At 38.8% G+C, this 24,120-nt stretch overlaps 1 protein-coding gene across 5 annotated transcripts in view; it reads right to left on the reverse strand.

Annotated features, from left to right (window-relative positions):
* kif13a (kinesin family member 13A) overlaps positions 1–24,120 on the reverse strand; it is a 270,920-nt gene that overhangs the window by 21,633 nt on the left and 225,167 nt on the right. For all 5 annotated transcript variants that reach the window (XM_048611497.1, XM_048611502.1, XM_020509948.2 and 2 more), the window contains 4 exons: positions 20,036–20,212; positions 18,620–18,712; positions 15,556–15,708; positions 12,200–12,277 (listed from right to left, as the gene is read on the reverse strand). In XM_048611497.1, the coding sequence (XP_048467454.1) occupies positions 12,200–12,277; positions 15,556–15,708; positions 18,620–18,712; positions 20,036–20,212 (501 nt within the window). The remainder of the gene's footprint in view (positions 1–12,199; positions 12,278–15,555; positions 15,709–18,619; positions 18,713–20,035; positions 20,213–24,120) is intronic.

Consider the following 24,120-nt stretch of genomic DNA (forward strand, 5'->3'; position numbering starts at 1 on the left):
ATAATTGCATGATCTTCTCATTTTACAAAAGTTCCCAATTATAACAATGGTATAGAGTTTCAGCAGTATATTTTATCTAGGGTGAACACTTTATTTCTCTCTCAGGGAGATACAGGTGTCAAAGAGCATTCACTTCAAAACAACGTCACTTTATGTAGGTCAGGCACCTTTCAAGGGGATTCCAGTTATACGTATCTGAGAGAATTTTCTGGTAAACTTGCAAGACATCTTTATCATGGTAGTGTCATAATGGATATGAACGCAGATTAGCAACAGGGCTATATTTTTGGCTAATTGTACAACCTTCGCTCTCATCCAGCAAGGTTAAGGCCATAAGACATAGGAGAAGAAATTAGGCCATTCGGCCCATTGAGTCTGCTCCGCCATTCAATCATGGCTGATAAGTTCCTCAACCCCATTCTCCCGTTTCTCCCTGTAACCCTTGATCCCCCTGATTATCAAGACCCTATCTATCTCAGTCTTCAATGTACTCAATGACCTGGCCTCCACAGCCTTCTGTGGCAGTGAATTCCATAGATTCACCACTCTCTGGCTGAAGACGTTTCTCCTTATCTCCGTTCTAATAGGTCTTCCCTTTACTCTAAGACTTTGCCCTTGGTCCCAGTCTCTCCTACAAATGAAAACATCTTCCCAACATCCACTCTGTCCAGGCCATTCAGTATGCTGTAAATTTCAATTAGATCCCCCCTCATCCTTCTAAACTCTAATGAGTATAGTCCCAGGGTCCTCAAACATTCCTCATATGTTAAGCTTTTCATTCCTGGGACGATTCTCGTGAACCTCCTCTGAACCGGCTCCAGGGCCAGTACATCCTTCCTGAGATATGGGGCCCAAAACTGCACACAATACTCCAAATGTGGCCTGATCAGAGCCTTATAAAGCCTCAGTAGTACATCCCTGCTTTTATATTTAAGTCCTCTCAAAATAAATGCCAACATTGAATTTGCCTTCCTGACTACTGACTCAACCTGCAAGTTTACCTAGAGAGAATGCTGAACTAGAACTCCCAAGTCTCTTTGCACTTCAGACTTCTGAATTTCCTCCCCATTTAGAAAATAGTCCATGCTTTTATTCTTCTTACCAAAGTGCATGACCTCACACTTTCCCATGTTGTACTCCATCTGCCGATTCTTTGCCCACTTACCTAATCTGTCCAAATCCTTCTGCAGCCTCCCCACCTCCCCAATAGTACCTGTCCTTCTACCTATCTTTGTGTTGTCCGCAAACTTAGCCAGAATGCCCACAGTTTCTTCAGCTAGATCATTAATGTATAAAGTGAAAAGCTGTGGTCCCAGCATTGACCCTTGTGGAACACCACTGGTCACCCACTGCCATCCTGTTATCCCCACCCTCTGCTTTCTGCCAGACAGCCAATCTTCTATCGATGCTAGCATCTTATCTTGCTCAGCAGCCTCCTGTGCGGCACCTTGTCAAAGGCCTTCTTGAAGTCCAGGTAGGTAACATCCATTGGCTCTCCTTGGTCTACCCCGCTCGTTACTTTCTCAAAGAATTCTAGCAGATTTGTCAAGCATGACCTCCCCTGTTGAAACCATGCTGACTTTGCCCTATTTTACTATACACTTACAAATATTCAGAAATCTCATCCTTTACAATGGACTCCAAAATCTTATCCACGACTGAGGTTAGGCTAATCGGCCTGTAATTTTCTGTCTTTTGCCTTACTCCCTTTTTAAACGGGGGTGTCATGTTAGCAATTTTCCAGTCCTCTGGGACCCACTCTGACTCCAGTGATTCCTGAAAGATCACCACTAACACTTCCACTATCTCTTTAGCTGTCTCCTTTAGAACTCTGGGGTATAGTTCATCTGGTCCAGGTGATTTATCCAGCTTCAGGCCAATCAGTTTTACCAGTACCTTTTCCTTGGTGATGGCCACCATACTCAGCTCTGCTCCCTGACTCTCTTGAATTTTTGGGAGATTACTCAGGTCTTCCACTGTGAAGACTGACACAAAGTAATTATTCAGTTCCTCAGCCATTTCCTTGTTCCCCATTACTATCTCTCCACTGTCATTTTCCAGTGGTCCAATGTCCACTTTTGCCTCTTTTCTGCCCTTTATATATCTAAAGAAACTCCTAGAGTCTTCATTTACATTACTGGCTAGCTTACCGTCATATTTAATCTTCTCCCCCCTCATTTCTTTTTTGTTGCCCTCTGTTGGTCTTTGTAAGCTTCCCAGTCCTCTGGTTTCCCACTGCCCTTTGCCACATTATATGCTTTCTCTTTTGCTTTTATGCTATCCCTGACTGACTTAGTCAGCCATGGTTGCCTCATCAGCAGTAAAGCCACAGATTATACCACACTTGTTAAAGGACATTATATGTGGAAACTTGTTGGTTCTGTTACTAAATATTGTAAACTCTCAAACTTAAAATTTGCTATTACTAAACAATGCACGGTTGGACTAATTTTAAATAAATGCTGATTGATTAGTTCAATTTATTACTCAATGTTTAGCCAATACAGACTTTTTACTACTGTGGATCAACTCCATTTTCTTCATTAAATTGCTCAGACCCTTGAACCAAAAAAAGGGCTTCCTTTCATTGTCAGATGTGCGCGCCTAGGCCACTAATTTTAACTACTGTCTTTATTTTGATACTTACTGTTGATCTCCAAACTGATTCTACTTTATAGAAAAGGTAATCATAAAATGTACTTTGGTATTTATCCAAAACATCTAGGCGTCACTGGCAAGGGCAACATACATTACATATCACTCGTTGTTCTTTACCCTACATTTAAAACTTAGTGCCTATTTTTTCCAAGTAGTATTTTTCTGACAGAAGGAATTTATTATTCTTTTGATATTAGTCAAGACATTCGGTGAACATAGGGGAACATTTTGGTCTTAGCGGCACAATATGGTGTGGTTCAAATTTGTTTGGGACAAGGAAAAAGATGGCATGCAAAAGATAGCTTTGGATTGGGGCAAGGCAGATTTTATTAAAATAAAGCAGGATCAGGCCACAGTTGACTAGAAACAGCTCCTTGCGGTTAAGTCTACAGTGGAGCAACAGGGAGCATTCAAAAAGGAGCTGGGAGAGTACAGGTCCAACATATACCTTTTGTAGGGAAAAGTAGGAGCAAAATGTTCACAGAACCCTGGTTGTCCAGGACAATTCAGGACTGGAAAGAGAGAGGAGTAGGGTTATTACCTACTCCAAAAGGAGGAATTCAACTGCGGCCCAGGAGGTACACAGGAAGAGCAGGAGGGAACTTGAGACAGCAATTAGAAGAGCAAAAAGTGACTCGCAAACAGAATGAGGGAGAATCCTAAGATATTTTATAAACACATTAAAAGGAAAAGGTTAACTGGGGAAGAGGTTAACCAGGGAAAGTGTAGGGCCCATTAGGGACCAAGGGGGCAACCTGCGTGTGAAGCCGCAGGATACTGGAAGGGTGTTAGGCACAAAGGGTATTGGTAGAAGTCTGTTCGAGATACTGAAGGCCGGTATCTAACGGTGTACCACAAGGATCATTACTAGGACCCCTGTTTGTTATATACCTAAACGACAGACGAAAATGTGGGGGAATTTGCAGACGACACCAAGATTGGTAGAGTAGTTAATAATGAAGATGCTTGTAGGTTACAGTAAGATATAGATGGGTTAGTCAGATGGGCAGACTAGTGGCAGTTGGTATTTAACCCTGATAAGTGCGAGGCAATGCACTTAGGAAGAAGAAATAAGATGACAGTGTATTTAATGAATGGCAGGACACTGGGTAGTTTAGAGGAACAGAGGGATGTTGAGGTAATTATTTACAGATCCCTGATCTTGGCAGAGCACATGAATAGGATAGTTAAGGCAGCATATGGGACTCTTGCTTTCATTAGTGGTGGCATAGAATACAAGAGCAAGGAGTTAATGTCCGAGTTGTACAGAGCATTGGTCAGGCCACAGCTGTAGTGTGCGCATTTCTGGATGTGATAGCACTAGAGGGGGTACAGAGGAGGTTCACCAGGATGTTGCCTTGGATGGATATATTGTCCTGTAAGGAGAGACTAGATAGGCTTGGACTGTTTTCTTTAGAGCAGAAAAGACTGAGGGGGGACATGATTGAGGTGAATAAGATTATGAGGGGTATGAACAGATGAATAGACAGCAGCTGTTTCCCTTGACAGAGGGATCAATCACAAGAGGGCACAGTTTTAAGGTAAGTAGCAAGAAATTCAGAGGGGATTTGGGAAATGACTTTTTCACTCAGCAGGTGGTGGAGATCTGAAATGTACTACTCAGGAAGGTAGTGGAGGCTGGAAACCTCAACCTTTAAAAAAATTTGGATGAGCACTTCAAATATCATAGCATTCAAAGATATGGGACAAGTGCATGAAATTGGGATTAGCACACATTTTGTGGTAGTTATGTTGGTGCAGACTTGATGGGTTGAAGGGCCTTTTCTCCACTGTATGAATCTATAACCCTATTAAAATTATTACTCCTTTTCTATACCAGTCACATAAAGGCACCTATATAATTAAAAAATTAATTCATCAGGACATGAGGTAAAGTGACACATAGACTACCTAGATTACTGAGTGGTGTATTTGTTTCAGCTGTTTCTGCAAACCATTTGCACAAATTGTCAATGATCATTAAAATTCAGAGCCTACCCTATCTTTGTATGTTGTTACACTAACAGTTGAAATATGTTCCTCATTACCAGGGCTGGTTAAAAGTTGAAATTTATAAGGGAAGTAAGGCAGGTTAGTTTTTGTTTTTGAAATATTTTCTGTACAGACTTTCCACATTTCCTTTGTGCATGGCATTACTCTTCTTAAAAAAAAAAAAAAATGCTACACATCGTTTCTCCCTAGATTATAAGTCTTATTTCTCTAAATGATAGAAGCTGGAAAACAGTGTTTCTGGCTTGTCTGTTAGGAAAGGTTGTCTTTTTGACTTGCATGCTTTAACTGTATGTCCTTCCTGTCCACAAAAGTGACATATACAGAACCCTTCACTCTTCGGAGATCTTGATTTTTTGCTATTCACTCTTTCTTTGAAATTCATGTCACTGCTATAAGCTTTAGCTATGGTAGATGGTGTTGAATTGCCTCCAGGACTCATCAGAGAATGTAATTTCTCCATTCTTTGCAGTCTCTCCATTTGATCTTTCTGGTGCAAAGCAAGTTGCTTCACTAATGTAGTCAACTCAAGTAGTGCAGAGTCCGTTGTGGAACTTGTCTGCATGTCAACAAGTTGTGAAGGATCTCCAAAGCTTTCTTGACTGCTCTGCACAGAAGTAGATTTAGGCTGATCATGAACTTTGACTGACTTTTTGGAGAACACCTTAGTTTCACACGGGGCTTGTTTCACCTTAGTTTGTTGTCCCTTGAACTTTACTGACTTCGGATTCATGCATGGAGGCTTCTGATGAATATCTTGGTCAAGTACAACATTGATAAATTCTGGCTGCATTTTAAACTCTTTGTGCGTAGAAGAACTCCGTTTACTCCGCCTAGCTTTAAACGTTCTTAAAACTGCCCCCACAGCATAACTGGGTTTGGCTTCATTTGACTGCTGAAAGTTTTGAAAGAAACTAATTGCAGGTTCCAGTGAGGGTCGACAGCTCCCATACTCTGCTCTGAGTTTCTCAAAAGCTCTTGCAGGAGTCTGATCCTTGAGTGGCAAATTAAGAACAAGCATTTTTGCTCTTCCCTTAAGGCGTTGCACCACAAGTTCAAACTGGAGAGTGGTAGGCATTTTACTGAAGGCCGGTAGCTGCTGCATATCCATGATCCAGTCTTCCACATCAATTCTACAGTCTGGACTTCCGCTGAACTCGGGTACATTCATTAATTGTTGGGATGTAGCCTTGGAATCATGCAGAACCAATGGTAATGATTCAGATTGACATCTGGGCACAAGGTAGGTATCGGCAGGAGAAAAGGTTTGGTGGTTCATTATTGGTGACCTCCAGTGGACTTCAGTTAATTGACTGCTTGCCTTCAGTGGTTCAGCAAGCTTCTTTTTCTAAGGGACAGACATGAGCAACAGCATTCATTGTATTACCTTGGCTGTCTGGCTTGATTTTGTTTTGGGTTTCCATGCTATGTTAACAGTTTCTGCTGGAGTATGCAAATGCAAACACTTAGCAAAACACACGATAATTGGTTTCATTAAAAGTCAATTAATTATGGTTTAATTTTGCTCTGCTCTATCATTTCTTGATCTGTACAATGCACAGAATCTGCAAACCTGTTCATAACTTGTCCTTTAGTTAAAAATGTGCTAACCTTTACTGTTTTATATATAGACAGACATGAACTTATGAACAATACTAAATTAGTTGGATGACTGTATGATTTTTAATTAAACGCTAGGGATAAAGACTAGTCATTTTGTAGATGTTTTTCTTATCCATTTCATGTTTTTATAAGCAAGGTCAGTGGATAACAAAACATTGTACTTAAGCACTCACTCTTTCAATACGTGTATTACATACAGCCAAAAGTATAAATTTATACAACAGTAACCTCAATTTTTACAATACTCCTATCTAAAACACTGCCCAACAATTAAGCCAATTGCTACAGGAGTAGACCATTTAGCTTTGTGAGCCTATTTTGCCAGTCAATGAGGTTAGGTCTGATTTATGACCTAACTTCAAATACCTGACCATGCCCTAGAACCCTCCATACATCTGACTAACAGAAATCTGTCAATCTCATATTTCAAATTTACAAAAAAGCACCTGACACTGCTCCTCAGTCCTTGATTCACCAGCCAGAAGGAACAGTTTTTATTTCTGTCAGAAAATAGTCTCAATCTGAATATCTAGAAAAATTTAATCAATTCATCTTTCAAATTCCTGGAAATTTCATGTTGTATATTTCTATTTGAATTGTCGCTTTTAAATTAATTCTTAGAAATCAAATATCATTCTGGTAAACCCTATGATGAATGTCTTCAAGGCTAAGCTATCTTGTAAGTGTAGTCTTCAGAACTCGGCGTAGTTTAACCATGGGTTTGTTTAATTGAGGTGTAACTTCTACTCTCTTGTATTCTGGTCCTCTAAATATAAAAGCCAGCTTTTCATTCACTTTCTCAATTTTTTCAAATACCTGTTCATGATATTTTAAAGATCATGTACCTGGAAGCACCTCTGTTGACCTCTTCTTTTCTTGTCTTTCTGCATCTAGAATTTCTCTATCATTTTTAGCTCCAAAATAGATTGGTCATAGTTTTGCTGTCCACTTTATATGTTATAGAAATTAATATTACAATCTACACATTTTAGAGTACTTTTCATCTTAACTTTGGATATGTGGTTTTTAATTCGGCTTTCTAACTCATTAATAAATCAACCTACATTGATAACTCAATGTAGACCTTCGAGGGATACTAGTGGACTGTGTGTTCATTATACCTATTGTCTGTCTCTTGTAATTAGACAATTTCCTAGCTAGATCAAAAATTTGCTTTCAGATCCAACAGGTTTCATCTTTGTCTTATAAACTTTTGCGAGGAATTTCATCAAACGCTTTCCAGAAGCCTGGAAAAATAACAGACATAAAACACTCATGGACTTTTGCTTTAAGCCACTTCTTCAAAAGAAAAATTCAATCAGGTTCCTCAGTCATGAGCTACTCTTTAAAACTACATGCTGGCTTGCTGATCAGTTGAAAATTTTCAAAGACTTCAGTTATTGTACTCATAATTATAGACTCTAATGCTCCTGACTTTGCTGGCTTCACCCCTCATCATTTGAAAGGACAGTGGTATGCTATTTTCCATCTAAGGGAACCATTCTCAAATCAAGAGAATATTGGAAGATTACAGCTGGACAACTGTAATGTTTTTACCCAATTTCCTTTAAATTTATTGGATGGAAACTCTTTGGCTCTGGAGTTTTGTCACTCCACAGAGAAAGTCTTTTCTTCATTACTGTTGTGCGCATGTTAATTTTGGTGAGTCTTGCTCTCAATTCAATACTGCTGTCCTTAGGATTTCAGCTATGCTAAGCTCTTCCTCCACTGTGACAAGTGATGCAAAATAATTCATTTAATTATTTAGTATGCTCACTATTTGCTTTTGTTCATTGACAATAACATTTGTCAAGGAACTCTCACCACTCTTAACAACACCTTTCTTGGAATAAAATCAAAATTTGTTGGTGTTGATTTTGACATTCCTTGCAAGTCTCTTTCCATTCTTCCTTCCTGCTGCTCTTACCATCTATTTTCTCAGCTCACTTTACTATTCTTTGCACTTTCCAATTCATCAGGATCCAACGCTATTTTTGCATTTGTTTTTTTTTTTCCTTAGTTTTATTTTGTATCTGTTTTTTTTGTTATTCAAGACTGATTTTGGCAAGTAGAACTCTTGTCGCTGAAAGGTGTGAATTATTCCTCATTAATTACTGCTGGTCTGGTCATTTTACTCGGTAACAGACTTGCCTAATTTAGTGTGGGCAGTCTCTATCTCATCACAATAAAGTCAGTCTCATCTAAATCTACAATCATAGTAACTGTTTCACATTTCTCTCATTAACACCATGTGGGTCAAGTCATGATCTCTATTAGATAAACTGATTCATTAATGCATTATTGTACTGCCAACTAATTATGATTCATTGCTTATTACAAAATCTAATATGACATGTCTTGTTGGATGTAGAAAACTACTCTCGGCACAAGAAACTCACTTTTTTGATTTGCACTTGTTTGCTTAACTCAATTGAAAAGAGAATTAGAATTGCTCATTAAAAGCAATCTGCCTTTCCTACATGTTTGCCCACTACATTTAAGCAATCTACCATTTTGGAGCTGCTGACAGGAATACCAAATTCCAACTACAATCTTAATCGTTTTCGATTTCTTATTTCTACCCATACAGTCTCCACTGACCACACACCTCTTGCTTATAATCCTCTCTTAATCTTGAAGGAATTCAATAACTCAGGCTTTTTTCCTGCCTTTATAATTTACTCCCCTCATTCCTGTATAAAGGCTCGTAATGTGATATGTTTAGTTCTCATTTCTGACTGACTAGCAGCCATGTTTCAGTAATGGCTACTCTGTTACAACCTTCAAGGTGAGTGTGCTTTTGTTTGAAGAACACTTATTTGGACAAAAAAATACTTAAGCTGCCCTTCAGCTCAATTGTTTTAGATGCTCAATTCTTATCTAATTCTCGTGGTTTAAATCCTTTTAGATCTACTGGTTTGATCTTTGTCTTGCTAAATCAATATTTCTGACTTTTGCTTTAATCTCTTCCCATACATTAGATGTTGGGCCACTACTACTTTTTTTACCGCCTGAACCTGTCCACCCATTCTAAATTCCTTATGCCTACCCTATATATGCTTTCTTCCAGGACTCTGGTTCCAGTTGATAAAAGTGGAGCACCTTCCCATGGTACAGATCTTTCCTGTCCTAAGAAATAGAAACGCTCTTTCTCACATAATTCGTTCATATTGTGTTTATTCCTATGTCAATTTGCACATGGGTTGGGGAACAATTTAGAGATTATAACTCGAGACACAATTTTTAGCAACACAACTAAAATTTACTTGATTCTAAAGTTAGCAGCTTGTCTAAAAAGCAGTTGTTTATAGGCTTGGAAGCACATGCACAAATATTAAGCCAATACATGTATCATACTACTAACTTGACATCAGCTCTTATTTTGCAATCTTCAACAAGCTTATTCCTTTGAGTTACAACTTGTCCTTCTTTAAATAATTCTTTGTTTTCTAATCCAAAAAGGCAGTTTTAAAAAAAATCAGTCCCTATTCCTTAGCAGAAATGAAATGCAATGTCATTTTTAAAAGTCTGATTCATTTGCGCAAACTGAGGCACATGATGGAAATGGGCTTCAAACTGATTTCCCACAAGCTTTCAATGATTTTCTTTAAGAGGCAGCAGCGTAACTTCTCCAAACTTCAAAATAGAAGATATTGCTTTCCCCAGGAGGAAGAAACAGAAGGTGCCTGACAGCCTAAACATTTTGTCCTTGTAAAAAAACCTGTCAATTCTTATAAAAAATGCTAACTGAATATTCAACAGCTCTGAACACTTCAAAGTATGCATGCAGTCATGTTTATCGGTAAGTAGCAGCTGGGAATTTACAAACACAAACCATGCCTGGGATGAAAACATCCTCTTATATATACGAAGAATCTTGCACCTGTGCATGCTTCCTACACTTCCATCTTTAGCAGGAGGATGCAACTACCATGTGCAGTTTCCATTACAAACATGGACAAATGATTTGTGATGAAATACAAAAGGGTAAAATGCATAATTTTAAAATGGGTAAAAAAATTATAACCGTGTACCATGATTAAAAAAACCTTATTCACTTAAACATTACACATATTCTTTGCTCACAACGTGCATCACAGTTGCTCAACTAGTCTAAAAAGTATTTTGTTTCTGATGGAGGGTCACCAACCTGAAACATTACCTCTGTTTCTCTACAGCTGCCACTTGATCAAAATATTTTCCAGCACTTTTCTAGACTTGAACTGGAGCTGTCTACATTAGCACGATTTATTCAGTGAATATTTCTGGCTCTGGTTTGCTGGAGCTAAGATGTAATTTGGGAAATGAACAATCGGGATCCTACGGGAAGTGCTGACGCTTACTAATGTGGAAATTGATTGGAAATTTAAACTTTTGATGGGGCTGATTCATTGCTATCTGGGACTTTTCATAATTGTCTCCTTTCCTGAGCCCATGGCATAGACTTGGATCAGATTGCAAGACTTACCTGAATATTTACCAGGGAAATGACAGTTTTATAACAACTGGTCAAATAGCATTACAACCAATCCCCCAACTAAATCACCTGAAATCCCCAATCCATCAAGCGGCCAGACACAGCCAGGGCCATTCTCAACCGAACCACATTTCCAGTGCTCACCGCCTACTCATCAACCTAGCTATTCACTCAGTAACCCAGTCTCAATACTCCCCCATACTCTCGCTCATTCATTAAAAAATGCAAGACCTTTAGAAACTATTATCATAAAAAGGGAGTATGTCCTCTCCTTGCTCCAGCTGTCCAATGCATGCTGGCCTGAACTATAGACTCCATACTTGCCATATCTCCTTCAGCTGCAATCAGAAGAAATCAATCAATCAGTCTTATCATCAGGTCTGAAAAATACTGCAGGTAATGATCTGGCCATTGCCACTAACTGGAAGATTTAGGCCATAATATTTGAGGATGTCATGATCTTAGCATATGGAGAATGTACCTGTGATCAGAAATAGTTTTCTCAGGTTGGCCTGAGCAGGATTAGATCTAGAAATATGAATTCTGTGACCACTTAGAACAGGATTCCCAAGGATGCCCAGTAGAGCAGAGTTTTATGAAGTTGTTTCTCAATTAAAAGCTGCAATGTTGATAGCTCCCCCACAGAATTCACAACCACTGATCAATGAGATCAAAGAGCGTTTCCATGATCTAAGACTCCACCAGAAAACCAGCAAAGGCTTCCTAAAGTAAGAGACTCCTCAGGATTAGAATGAGTTGAAGCATTGAGATAATTATCCCAATTCCAAGGTTGTATGCAAATGATCAATTCTTTACAAAAGTAATAATTGCTCAATATCTAGTTGGACCCCGTGTCAGATAGAAAGGTTTTCAAGTAAATGGGATACCAGTCCAAGGAAACAGTTAACAAAGATTTGACAAAATATGCTGCACCACAAATAAATACTCAATGATTCTTCTAATAACAGAAATAAAGTGCAGAGAAATCTTTAAAATAAATCCACTGAAGTTTTTACAAAAAAAAAATTGGTACTGTACCTAATCCTTTGATGTCTTTCTGCAAACAATTACTTTAACATCTCTTCCATAGCTCACTTAAGAAAGCCTTCATGCCAAGTGCTCCATATGCCAATACTTAAATAGCTGGGACCCTGCTATAGACTGGGAGTTGACTTCATAATGCTTGGAAGGTTACTTCACAATTACCTGTTTTTACAGAGTCTTATACAAAAGCAATAACTAAAGCTATTTCAACTGGAAACTTACTTGACAATCCACAAAATAGTTACATCTTTTCTTGCTTTAACATAACTTTATGGATTCTGACATGCAGTTTTGTTAATCACATGATCAGCCATGCAAGCGCCATTCTTTGAAAAAAAACATCAAATCAGAATGTAGCTGAACGATGCCATTTTTTGAGATACATACATGGTGAACGTTTGGTGTGCTAACGCTCCTCTTCATGTGCCTTCCTTTTGATGAAAGTGCTTCTTTTAACGTGACTGCCTAAAACAGGAAGACAAATCACAAATCAACAGATTTCAAATGACAAACTCTTCTGATATGCCCATGAACTGTCTGGTTTGAACGTAATTAATAAATGACAAAGCAACTAAAACCCATAGCAAGAATACAAATAAACTTGCTTTAAGTGTATAAAGCTACTTTGGATTAATATTACTGATGTTTCTAAATTTAACAAAGTTGGGAGCAGAGTTCTGAATCTGATGATGTACAGCAGTGTTTGCACTGTGTGCATTTACTGTTCTATAATTGACAAGAGTGTACACCATTATGGGATGCTTAATAATTGAGACCTTGATGCAGCATGGTGGCTCAGTGGTTAGCACTATTGCCTCACAGCACCAGGAACACCGCTTCGATTCCACCCTTGGGCAACTGTCTGTGTGGAGTTTGCACCTTCTCCGTTTCTGCATGGGTTTCCTCTGGGTGCTCCAGTTTCCTCTCTCAGTCCAGAGATGTGTAGGTTAGGTGGGTTAGCCATTGGAAATTCAGGGTTACAGGATTAGGGTGGGTCTGGGTGGGATGCTCTTCAGAGGGGTGATGTGAACTCAATGGGCCAAACGGCCTGCTTCCACACTGTAGAGATTCTATGATTCTATGACTGGTGAAGCTATTTTTCATAATGACCCAGAGATCAAACACGTGAATGTGTGTTCTCCCAATGCCACAGAAAAAGTTTGGAATGTAACTTCAGGCATAGCAGATGAGGAGATAACAATGAGAAGGGTGGGCAGTCAACACAGAAGTGAGGATGTTGTACTTAAAAGCACAGTATATGAAACAAGGTAAATGAGTCTGGGCACAGATTGAAATTGGTGGGGAGAATGTTGAGGGGTCTAGGCCCGAAACGGCAGCCTTTCTGCTCCTCTGATGCTGCTTGGCCTGCTGTGTTCATCCAGCTCTGCACCTTGTTGTCTCGGATTCTCCAGCATCTGCAGTTCCTACTATCTCCGATTCAAAAACTACTTTGCATCAGTCTTCAAGGTGGAAGACACCAGTAGCATATCAGAACTTCAAGAGAGTCAGGAGTCAGAGGGGAGTATAGTGGCCATCACTAAGGGGAAGGTGCTGGAGAAGCTGAAAGGTCTGAAGGTGGATAAATTACCTGGACCAGATGGACTACACCACAGAGATCTAACAGAGATAGCTGAAGTGATTGTGGAGGCATTGGTGCTGATCTTTCAGGAATCACTGGAGTCAGAGTGGGTCCCAGAGGACTGGAAAATTGCCAATGTAACACCTCTGTTTAAGATGGGAAAGGGGCAGAAGATGGGAAATGATGTTAGCCTGACCTCAGTTGTTGGTAACATTTTAGAATTAATTATCAAGGATGAGACTGTGAAGTACTTCGAAGTGCATGGTGAAACAGGGCTGAGTCCGTGTGGCTTCATCAAGGTGAGGTCATGCCTGATGAATCTGTTAGCATTCTTTCAGAAGATAACAAGTTAGACAACTTCTATTGTTGTAACACCCTATATTGTCACAAAATCACAAAAGGGACCCAAGACTCTTTAATCAGACAGCCACAGTTGCAAATTGGCCATAACTCTAGGTTTGTGTCATGATTGGATAGAACGTATTGGGACTAGTGATCTTAAACAAGGGAACAATAGGCCAATACTCTAAGCACAACAAACTATCCTTTCATTCACCACATCAACGTAATGAAATAATTGTTCAATGTTTTATATTGCATACACTGACCGGCCTCCTTACGTGTGAAAATTATTTTTTTGATGCTGAAAACACTACATTTTGTATTCTTCCATTTTTCTCTCTTAACTAACAATAAATGAGTTACTTTTAAAAGAGGTATTTATATTTATTTATAGTTATTTTGAAGATACTACTTTATTCCAAAATAACTCAAGTCTAGATAGCATACAAAATCTTAACTAAATTAGAACAAACAACTGTGGATGCTAGAGATCAGGAAGAAAAATAGCAATCGCTGGCAAAACACAGCATATCTGGCAGCATCTATCAGAGAAAGCCAAGTTAATGTTTCAATTCCAATAAATCTTCAGAACGTTTTTTTTTCCTCCTGGGCGAAGGTAGAAGAGAAATGTATGGGATTGGCGGACAATGAATTTTGGAGGCTGTGGGAGGTAAGGGGAGATTCTGAAATGAAATGACGTTGGTGACAGTTGTGGACATTAAGGCCTGAAGTTTGATAGCAGTGTCATGGCCCAGGGGTGACATAAGGAGGTGTCTGAGACAACAGCTCCACCCTTGTCAGTAGGCTTTATAATGAAAAGTTAGGATTAGACCTGAAAGCAAGGAGTGCAGTCAGTTCAGAGGTGGATAGGTTTGAATGGACAAAAGGGGCGGAGAAATTAAGGCAACCAATGTCACCTCATCAGTTCTCAATGAGCAAGTCAGGTGCTGGTAAAAGGCCAAAAGGAGGGGTCTAGGCGGAGGGAGAATGTTGGACCAGGTGAAGCCAGCTGTGGGACGGGGAGAGGAGTCCCCAAATGAAATGGACACGCAGGCAGTGACGACAGATATGAAAAGTTCAATGTCATGTCATACCCAAAATTCATCGAATGGGGGACAAGAAGAATAAAACTAAGACCCTTGCTAAGCACAGAACATTCACCAGAGAGCAGAAGATCAAAAGGAATAGTAAATACTCAACAAAAGGTGGGGTTAGAAGAAAGGATGGAGTCAAAGGGAAGGAATGTTCCACAAGAACATGGGTCTGAGCTGTTGCAGCTTGTGTTTCCTAAAGCCTGACAGCAAGTGAAAGTTTTTTGTTAGAACATGGAATGAGTTGGAGAATGAAGTGGAACTGGGGATTGGCAGGACAGCCAATGGTGCTGACGGAGAGAAAGATCAAGAGTGTGCAAATGGCAATGCATAGCACGGAGTATGGATCCCAGGATGTAGTGAGAGCAGCTGTCTGAGGAGCATCGTACATCAGTGATACCTACAATCCTGGGTGGATTTGAAACACGAAGAACAAAACTTCAGTCAGAATCCACAAGGAGTGAGTCTGAGCTGCAGGAAGTCACCGAGAAATGAGAGGTGGCTGTGGAAGCCAGTTTTAGAAAGGACTTTGTCAAATATTAGGAGAGATAATGAAAGGTTAGGATGGAAATCCCCTCAGAGGCAGCAGCAAAACCTCTTCAAGGTGGGCATACCTAGAAGACATGTGGCAATGAATCAAACTCTGAGATAAACTCTGATGAAGAGTCACCAGATTTGAAACATTAACTCTGCTTTCTCCCAACATTTAAAAAAAATATAAAAACACTCACCTGTCTGAGTCGTTCCAGACTAAGGATGTTTTCCACCTCTAGCACTCCTCTTGTGTACTTTTCAATGTACGTTTCTCCGTCACCTGAACTATCATTTTCACTCTTTGCTGCCATAAGTGCCAAAGTTTCTCGATCCTCTGCTTCTTCAGAAGCCTGCAGAGAGAAAGGGAATTTCTTAATAACATCTGAAAACTCAGGATGAAGTGGGAACATGTTCTTTGAGACAGCGTGTCAGCCATCACACCTCCATATCAAGAACTGTAAATTTTAGCATGAAATAACTCTTTATATCAAAAGATTGTAGATTAATTGTGCCAATTCTACCCAAAATTTGAACTGAAACAAATTCTTGGATTTATCAAGGCTTGGGTTCTGTACTAAAGTAATGAATAGACGTAGCGCAAGATACAAGCCACCTGAAGAGGGGTCTTTTGGCATAGTGGTGATGTCTCTACCTATGGGCCAAAAGACATGGGTTGAAGTCGCACCTTCCAAAGACACAAATCATAACATGTCAGAATAGGTTGATTAAAAATATCTGCAAATCACTTGAGGCCTATTCAAGAAAAACATTGTATCTGAGAAATACAATAAGAGATTAATCAATACATTAGCAATTACATTATTTTTCAAATCTTTGCAGAGCATTGGTTCAAAATCAAATCTCAAAGTTAATCAATTTTGGAAATATATCACTGTATATCACTAGGTCAAAATCCTGAAATTCTCTCCCTAACAGCATGGACTACCTGCAGCGGTTCAAGAAAGCAGCTCACCACCACCTTCTCAAGTGCAATGAGGGATAGGCAATCAATTCTGGCCCAGCCAGTGATGGCCACGTCTCATGAATGAATAATAAAGAAAACAATTCCTGTGAGTTTCTAAGTGTCATCTGTGGCTGTTGCCCCCATATCAGACGACTACAGGTTTCAAGCCCCACTCCAGTCATTTAGTAAAGAAATTTAAGCTGACACTTCAATGCAGTACTGAGGGTGTACTGCACCGTCAGAGATACTGGCTTTCAGCTGAGACATTAAAGTAAGGCCCTGTCTGTTGTCAAAAACAAACTTAGAAGGTCCCAGGACATCATTAAAAAGCAAAAAAAAAAAAAGGGAACTTGTCCTCAATGGCCTACATAATATCTTTCCGTCGATAAATACCAATTTAAAGAAAAAGATTATCTGCACATTGTCATATTGCTGCTTATGGAAGCTTACACAATTCAAGCTGACTGCTGCATTTCCCATGTTATACAAGTGACTACACAGCAAAAATACTCCATTAGCTGCAAAGCACTTTGGACATCCTGAAATTATGAAAAATGCAATTTAAATGCATTTTTCTTTCTTCAAATAGTCACCACTAGAGGGCAGCCACAGAGATGAAGATTTTGATTAGGAATTATTTTAGGCTATTTTCCCTTGGTAATTACTGAACTTAAAAAAAAAATCAGGCATTACTTTTTGAAAAGTATAATTTTCTTCTAGATGTTCTTTTCTTCTGATGACTCAACAGAGGTACCGCACTTCAATAGCCAGTCATATTCAATTACCATATTCAATCGATTATTTATAAATAGCAATGGTGATAACCAATTCAGAGGAAGTGACACTACTTCCAGAAAGCCAGAAGCATTCACAGACACATGGATCTGGATATTAGTTTTTAACAGAATGTCTCTTAATGAAAAAAAAGTAATTAAAACCAGTTAGAATCAGATGACACGTTTGAACCGAATAAATAGAATAGCCATGCAGTAAACAGCATAGAACAGAAGTTCTAAGGACGAGCCCTGCATTTTACATGCTTGCTTTTCAGTAAGAAAGCAAAAATGGTTCTCAGTTCAATATATCCGCTGTCAAACACACATCAAATTGTTTGTTAAACCTCAGCACTTCCAACTGGAGAACAATTTTGCATTTAGTTTACCTTAGATTTATAATTTACACACAGTATTAAAAAAATGCATTTAGTGATGAACAACAATTTGGAAACCTTACAACTTGGCTTTCCAAAACCAAAGACTGCAGCAAGTCTGTAGACAGGAATGTTATGTACATTGTAAATAACCTGAAATTGATATGCCTCAGCACACTTCAGAGTGCTACATACTGTTATGAAAGAAACTGAACTGCAATTCATTTAGTGATGTCACATACAAATAAACTGTTAAATAATGTACTTCATGAATAAAGTATATTTTTGGAAAAAGTATGTGTCTTTTGAAACATTATACATGTCAGCTGCATGTAAAAATTAGAATTAAAAATTGTCAACTGCAGTGCATTTTAATGAGCATGAAACATTGATGTGCAAGGCCAGCTTTTAGGATATGAGCTAAAAACATTATGAGCTCACCAAAGTCCCTTTGATCATTCAGAACTAATATATACAGAGCTTCTATTTGCAGAAATGCTTTGGATTAAGCTTTTCTGAGCTTCCACCAATAAAATTCTTTAGAGTGTAACTCTGGGTGAATTCGAAGGTCATCAAGGACAGATTTCAGGATAAATGATCTCCACTTTAGCATAAGTGCTGACAACATCCATGTGAGTAAAAGCAAAATACTTCTCAGATTCCATAAAAGAGTAATACAGGACGGGAACGCATACTCTGTTTCTCTCCAGTGATACTGCCCGACTGTCAAGTCTCTCCAGCACTTTATTTTATTTCAAACTTCCAGGTGAGGTTGCATTTGACTTGGCTGCGGAATAAATCTTAAAACCCCCTTGCAAACACATTTCACATGCCTACTTACTCAATGACAGTGCCATTTTAATACTGATCTTTGCTGAACTATAGGCAAATTTTGCACTTGAGATTCACATGAACTGTTTAAAACTACCTAAGCTTATTTTAAACAGGGTCATTGAGGCTAATGGACTAAGAACACATCTTCTGTGTGGTGGGATTCAAGGACAGGTTTCAAATAAAAAAACCTTTTTTCCACAATTTTAGTATTATTTATTCATAGTGCAATTACTGGAGCTGTACTCCATAGGAAAACATATTTGTTCATTAGCTCATAGTCACAGCTTTCTCACAGAATTGAACATAGACTTACCTTGGGTATGTTGGATACTATTTCATAGGTAACGCCACAGGAATGAAGAATGTGTTTGTAGGACATTCTTCGTTTCAGACTCTGTGTGAAACTCTGTAAAGCAAGTTTCCAAAGAAGCATTTTGAATTAATAATTTCGTTCATCAAAAAAAAAATCAGTTGCTTTTCTAGGAACAAAACTTGAATGTAAAAATATATAGAACAAAAATCGCCTCTTTTGTTCACTCTATTATCCCTTCCCATTGCTGGCATCACCTTGGTGGATCTCATATATCCCTGATCACTTTTGATTTTAAAACTATTAAAATTTTTCTTAAAAATGTCTACAAACTTGTTTAAAAACAGTTAAGAAAAACACAGATCTTGCTTAAACAACTGCAACGGCCAAATACAAGTTGAATAATATAGAATGTGTGGCTGCATGGCTTATCGCTTACATCAGTCACAGCTCAAATAAGAGTGGGTAGGAGTGGGGAATAATAATCACTCATCTATTAATGTGCAATTGCAACCCAAGTAGTTCAACACCATACAGGGCACAACAGTTTAGTTAACTAATATCTATCACCACTAGCACTCTGTGGCTACACTTTGTACATTCAAAACAGATCTTACACTGCAGCAACTCACTCAAGATAACTGAACAGTATCTTCTTCCCCAAAACCTCTATTACAAAGAAAACCAAGGCCTGTATAATTATGGGAATATCAGTTCCAAGGCAAGCACTAGCTCAGTTTAGATTTTTGGCATTTCTTTTACAGTCAATATCCTGGAATTCCCTCCCAAATGCCAAACGTTGCAATATGCAAGGACTAGACCATCACATTCTTCTCAGTGGAAATAGGGTTGTTTGCCCACATCCTAAGAACAAATATATTAAACAATTCACATAACCTGGGTTTCACTGCAACATAATGTCAGTGCAAAGCTTAAAACTAAAGTTGTGAAATGCTCAACAGGCAAAACTAAATCCTCCAGCAAGTCTCATTCCTTGTAGCTTGTGTTGCCAGATGCCAGTTACCCATCAAGAAGATTCTGACTTAGGATTCAGGCTATCTTTACAAAAGGACTGCAGCCAAATACTTTGGTGCAATAAAGCAGTTGTAACCTAAGCAACAAAATATATGCCAGCTGGTATGCCACTCTCCTCCCAGACTGGACAGATGTTAATGCGTACTGTTCCCACAATGACAGTTGTAGCTATTTACTGAGGCAGAGTCAGAAGTATCTACATTATTATGTGATAGGTAATTTACAGGATCTGATGTATCAGGTTGCCTGTTCTCCTTTGATGTCAAGATGATGGGGCACTAGCAGAGTTCCTTGTTGTAATCCATTAGTCGGAGAAGTCATGGGAAGTGATGTCGCACCCATGTGGAAATATATTTTAAAAAAAACATATCAACACCTTCATACCTGCTTATTGTAAATATTAACAGCTATACGCTTGCGTAACACCAACTCCACAGCAGCTGGATGGCTGAGCTGCACTGTAGTCTTTACAATCAAATAGATACGCTCATTCTGTGGGGTAACTTTGTTCAAGTATATGGAATCGTGGACTGATGAGTCCCAAGAGGCAATAGCTGAGACCTAAAAATTCAAAGAGAACCATGGTCAGCTTTTAATAGATCCTTGAGTGTTAAATTTATTGATACTTCTGCAGCTTAATATCACCACATGTTTTGAATTCATTTGCTACAATATTGATTGTAAGAAAACAGCAAACAAAAAACAAAAACAGTACTACTTCAGGTAAACAGTGTATTTTCTAAAAAGAAGGATCCATTGGAAAGTGTTAGATTTACTTCATTGCTTCCACAAGGGAAGTTGTTTGGGAATTACACACCAGATGTAGCTACTTCACCAACATTAGTGTTTACAAGCATCCCCGGAGTCCAATGGAAGTTCTACAGTTCATCAACATCAATGCTAAAAATAACCTGCGTTGTCAAGATCAGCGTAATGTTGATTTTCCCTGGTTCATCCGCTTCCTGATAAGCACTCAAGCCTGGCCCAAATGCTGATTTGCAATAGTTTGCGTTGAAGATACTGGTTGGCAAAACTCAAACTAATACTATTCTAGCAGTTTTGTATAGTTTGTGGAGACAGGAGAAAAGAAATTAAATTTAAAATACCTGGTAACCTATGAGGGTGAAAACGTCATAAACGTTAGATAGCTTTCTAAATTATCTGACATTCTTCAGACTCAAAATATTGCTTCCACGCCTCATTTTGCAACTTTCTTGAATTTTTTCATTTGAATGGTATTACCAACTGGGGTTGTTTATAATAGCAACCATTGTTATACCACATAATGAATATTCAAAGAAATTTTGCAACTGAATTAGGATTTGCTGCATGAGGTATTAAAAGCTAGGATCTTCAGACCATTAGATTTCAAAGCATTAGTTCTGCACAAAGTTCTTAAATTACCACAAACATCAGTCCATACAGATCAAAACAGGTGACAGATAAAATTTGGCCCTCCTTCCAGAGGCTGGCACTGGATGCAGGGATTGCATCTTGGAAAGTTACTAATACATCGTACTCACGATTTCCTAAAATACCCTTTTGAAGGAAGCTGCTGTCTATTTAATTACAAAAGTACAACCTGCCACCCTTGAAGTTTCCCTTTCAATAAAAGGGCTGTTAAAACAAAAACAAAATCAGTGTCTAATACTGAAAAGCCAACAGCATTGGGAAAAGAATGACCTCCTCTTCAGGCACTCTGCAGCAACATCAAACAAATAATCTGCAGGCAAATGACCTGCTGCTACGTGTGGCACTTTAAATGAGTTCTCTTGCTTTTCTATGCGATAAGTGCTAGAGGTTGGCCAGCTGCTGGTGTCAGGTCATTAAACAAGGCTATATCTACTTCTGCAACATCTTTCAGTCTGATGTAACACACTTAAAAGGGACTAATACTGTGTAAGAAATACAATCAACTTCTGGAATTAAGCTAATTTTACTCTTGAAAAATCCACCACTTTGTGATGAAGAGTGGATAATATTAAATGAACCTATCAAAATAAAGAGAGGAAGAAATCAGAAACTAATATGAAAAAAAGGTAAACATAATGAGTGACTATACCACTTTAAGAAAAAGCCAAAACAGAGGTGTTTATTAGAGGTTGATTCCTGGCCCTTGGTTTTACAATTCTAACTATTGTCTTCAAAGCCCTACATGACTCAACATCTTTCCCTGACTGTGAACTCCTCAGAACTACAGCCCTCTAAAATCTCCGTGCTGCACTAATTCTGGGTTCTTAAGCAATATTCATTTTCAACACTTCATTATTAGTGGCTTTACATACAGCTAGGTCCTAAACTTAGCAAATTCCTCCATAACCCAGTTTGCCTTTCCAAATCTCTCATCTTTAGAACCTCTCTTTTTGACCAACCTATCTAATATTTCCTCAATATCCCAAAGTTGAGTCATATCAGACTCAAAATGGTAATTGTTTCTCTCCTGTCCAAAATCTGCCAGACCTGCTGAGTTTCTCCAGCTTTTTGTTTTTATGTCAGATATCCAGCATCCCTAGGACTTGCTTTTATGCGAGTGGTTAATTTATTGCCACAAATTTACAGGTATGCCTACCTTGAAGTTCTGCTTTATCTCTAACAAGGTTTCCATTTAAACTTAGATAACAAGGTGTAGAGCTGGATGAACACAGCAGGCCAAACAGCATCAGAGGAGCAGGAAAGCCGACGTTTCGGGTCTAGACCCATGAAACGTCAGCTTTCCTGCTCGGCCTGTTGTGTTCATCCAGCTCTACATCTTGTTATCTCAGATTCTCCAGCATCTGCAGTTCCTACTATCTCTGAAACAATTCCATTTAAACTTCTCAGCTTGATCACCTTTATTAGTTTCTATTTCCCTCCTAGAGTTTTATAAGGGGCTTACCAAAACTTGCTTTCAAAACCACATCTCCTTCCTCAATGACTGTCGATGTTGCCACCCCCTAACAGCATCCCTCCACACCTCCTTCATTCCAAACCCTTTGCCACCACCATTCCACATGGCATGTTCCCATGCAATTGCAGAAGGTATAACACTTGCTCTTTTACCTTGTCCTTCCTCACTGTCCAGGGTCCCAAACAGTCCTCGGAGATGAAGCAGAAATTTGCTTTTTCAATCTAATCTACTGAACTTGCTGCTCAGTACATGGCTTCCTTAATGTAGTGAGATCAAACACAGACTTGGTGATGTCTTGTAGAACACCTCGGCTCTGCTCATAGGAATGACCTCTGCCCTTCCAGTTGCTGGCCATTTCAAAACATAATGTTGCTCCCATGCTAATATTTCTGTCCGAGGCCTGTTGCAGTACTCCAGCAAAGCCCAATGCAAGCAACAACACTTAGAAGGAACAACGCCTTGTTTGCTGCTTAGGCATTTTATAGCTTAACTTCAGAGCCTGAGCACTGTCCTCCATTTTGAGGATGTCCTCTTTCTTTCTCCCAACATCAACTCCCCTTGGCCCCAACAGTACCGTCACCAAACCAAGTGTCTTGTTTCCATGGGCTTTCCCTCCCCAGAGCGAAGCTATTTTTTACTAGTCACACCTATCATTAATACCTATCTGCATATATCATTCCTCTACTACCATTAACACTCCTTTTGCCTTTGTGCTCTGGGGCACCCTCACCACCTGTTCCACTTTCTCTTCTTTCTCCTCTGTCAACAGCACAAATACTATCATTTTCCAGCCAGCTTCAATTCTGAACAGCAGTCATATTGGACTTGAAATATTAAATCTGTTCCTCACTACACAGATGCTACCAGACCTGCTGAATTTCTCCAGCACTTTGTTTTTATTTCTGATCTAGCTTGGTGTTAAATTTGGACATCTATGAGGCAACTTGGGAAATGTTGCTACATTGAAAGCTATTGCTGAAAATTAACAGATTTAATTTTGGCTATTATACAAGTAGTTTAACAAGAGAACTTGAGGCAGTATTCTTTGCATTAGATTTTATCTACACTATTATTACTTAAACTGTAAAACAATACACAGGCATAAACTACTAGAAAGAATTAATGAGGAGGAAATAATTAAGGTACAGACTGGATCAATTGTCTTAAGCAGGAAATACAATGCAGCAAAACTGGAACCTCTTGTCTGAACAGAAAAATAAAAGTAGTGAGATTTATAAAAACCGGCATTTGATAAATCCGAGCATGGCATTATAAAAAAAATGCTAAAATGTAGGATTTAAGTGAAAACACAAAAGATTCAGAAAAACTAAGAGATACGTAGAATAAGGTGGGCATAAAATAATAAAATAATTTAAATAGATAAAACATGGGGAAATGAAAGATTAGAGCTTAAAAAGAAAGCTTATGGAGGATGAAAATTAATAGAGATATTTCATAAGTTTTTTTTAGTTTGTGTTGTGTGTGGTGAAGTAGGAAGGAGGTTTAGAAGGATAAATACAGCGAACTTAGCAGTTATTTGGACAGTGTAGTAGAATTGGAAAAGCACTGGAAGATCTCTAAA

This window comes from Rhincodon typus, chromosome 2 (genome assembly GCF_021869965.1).
Source record: "Rhincodon typus isolate 14 chromosome 2, sRhiTyp1.1, whole genome shotgun sequence".
Taxonomy (NCBI): domain Eukaryota; kingdom Metazoa; phylum Chordata; class Chondrichthyes; order Orectolobiformes; family Rhincodontidae; genus Rhincodon; species Rhincodon typus.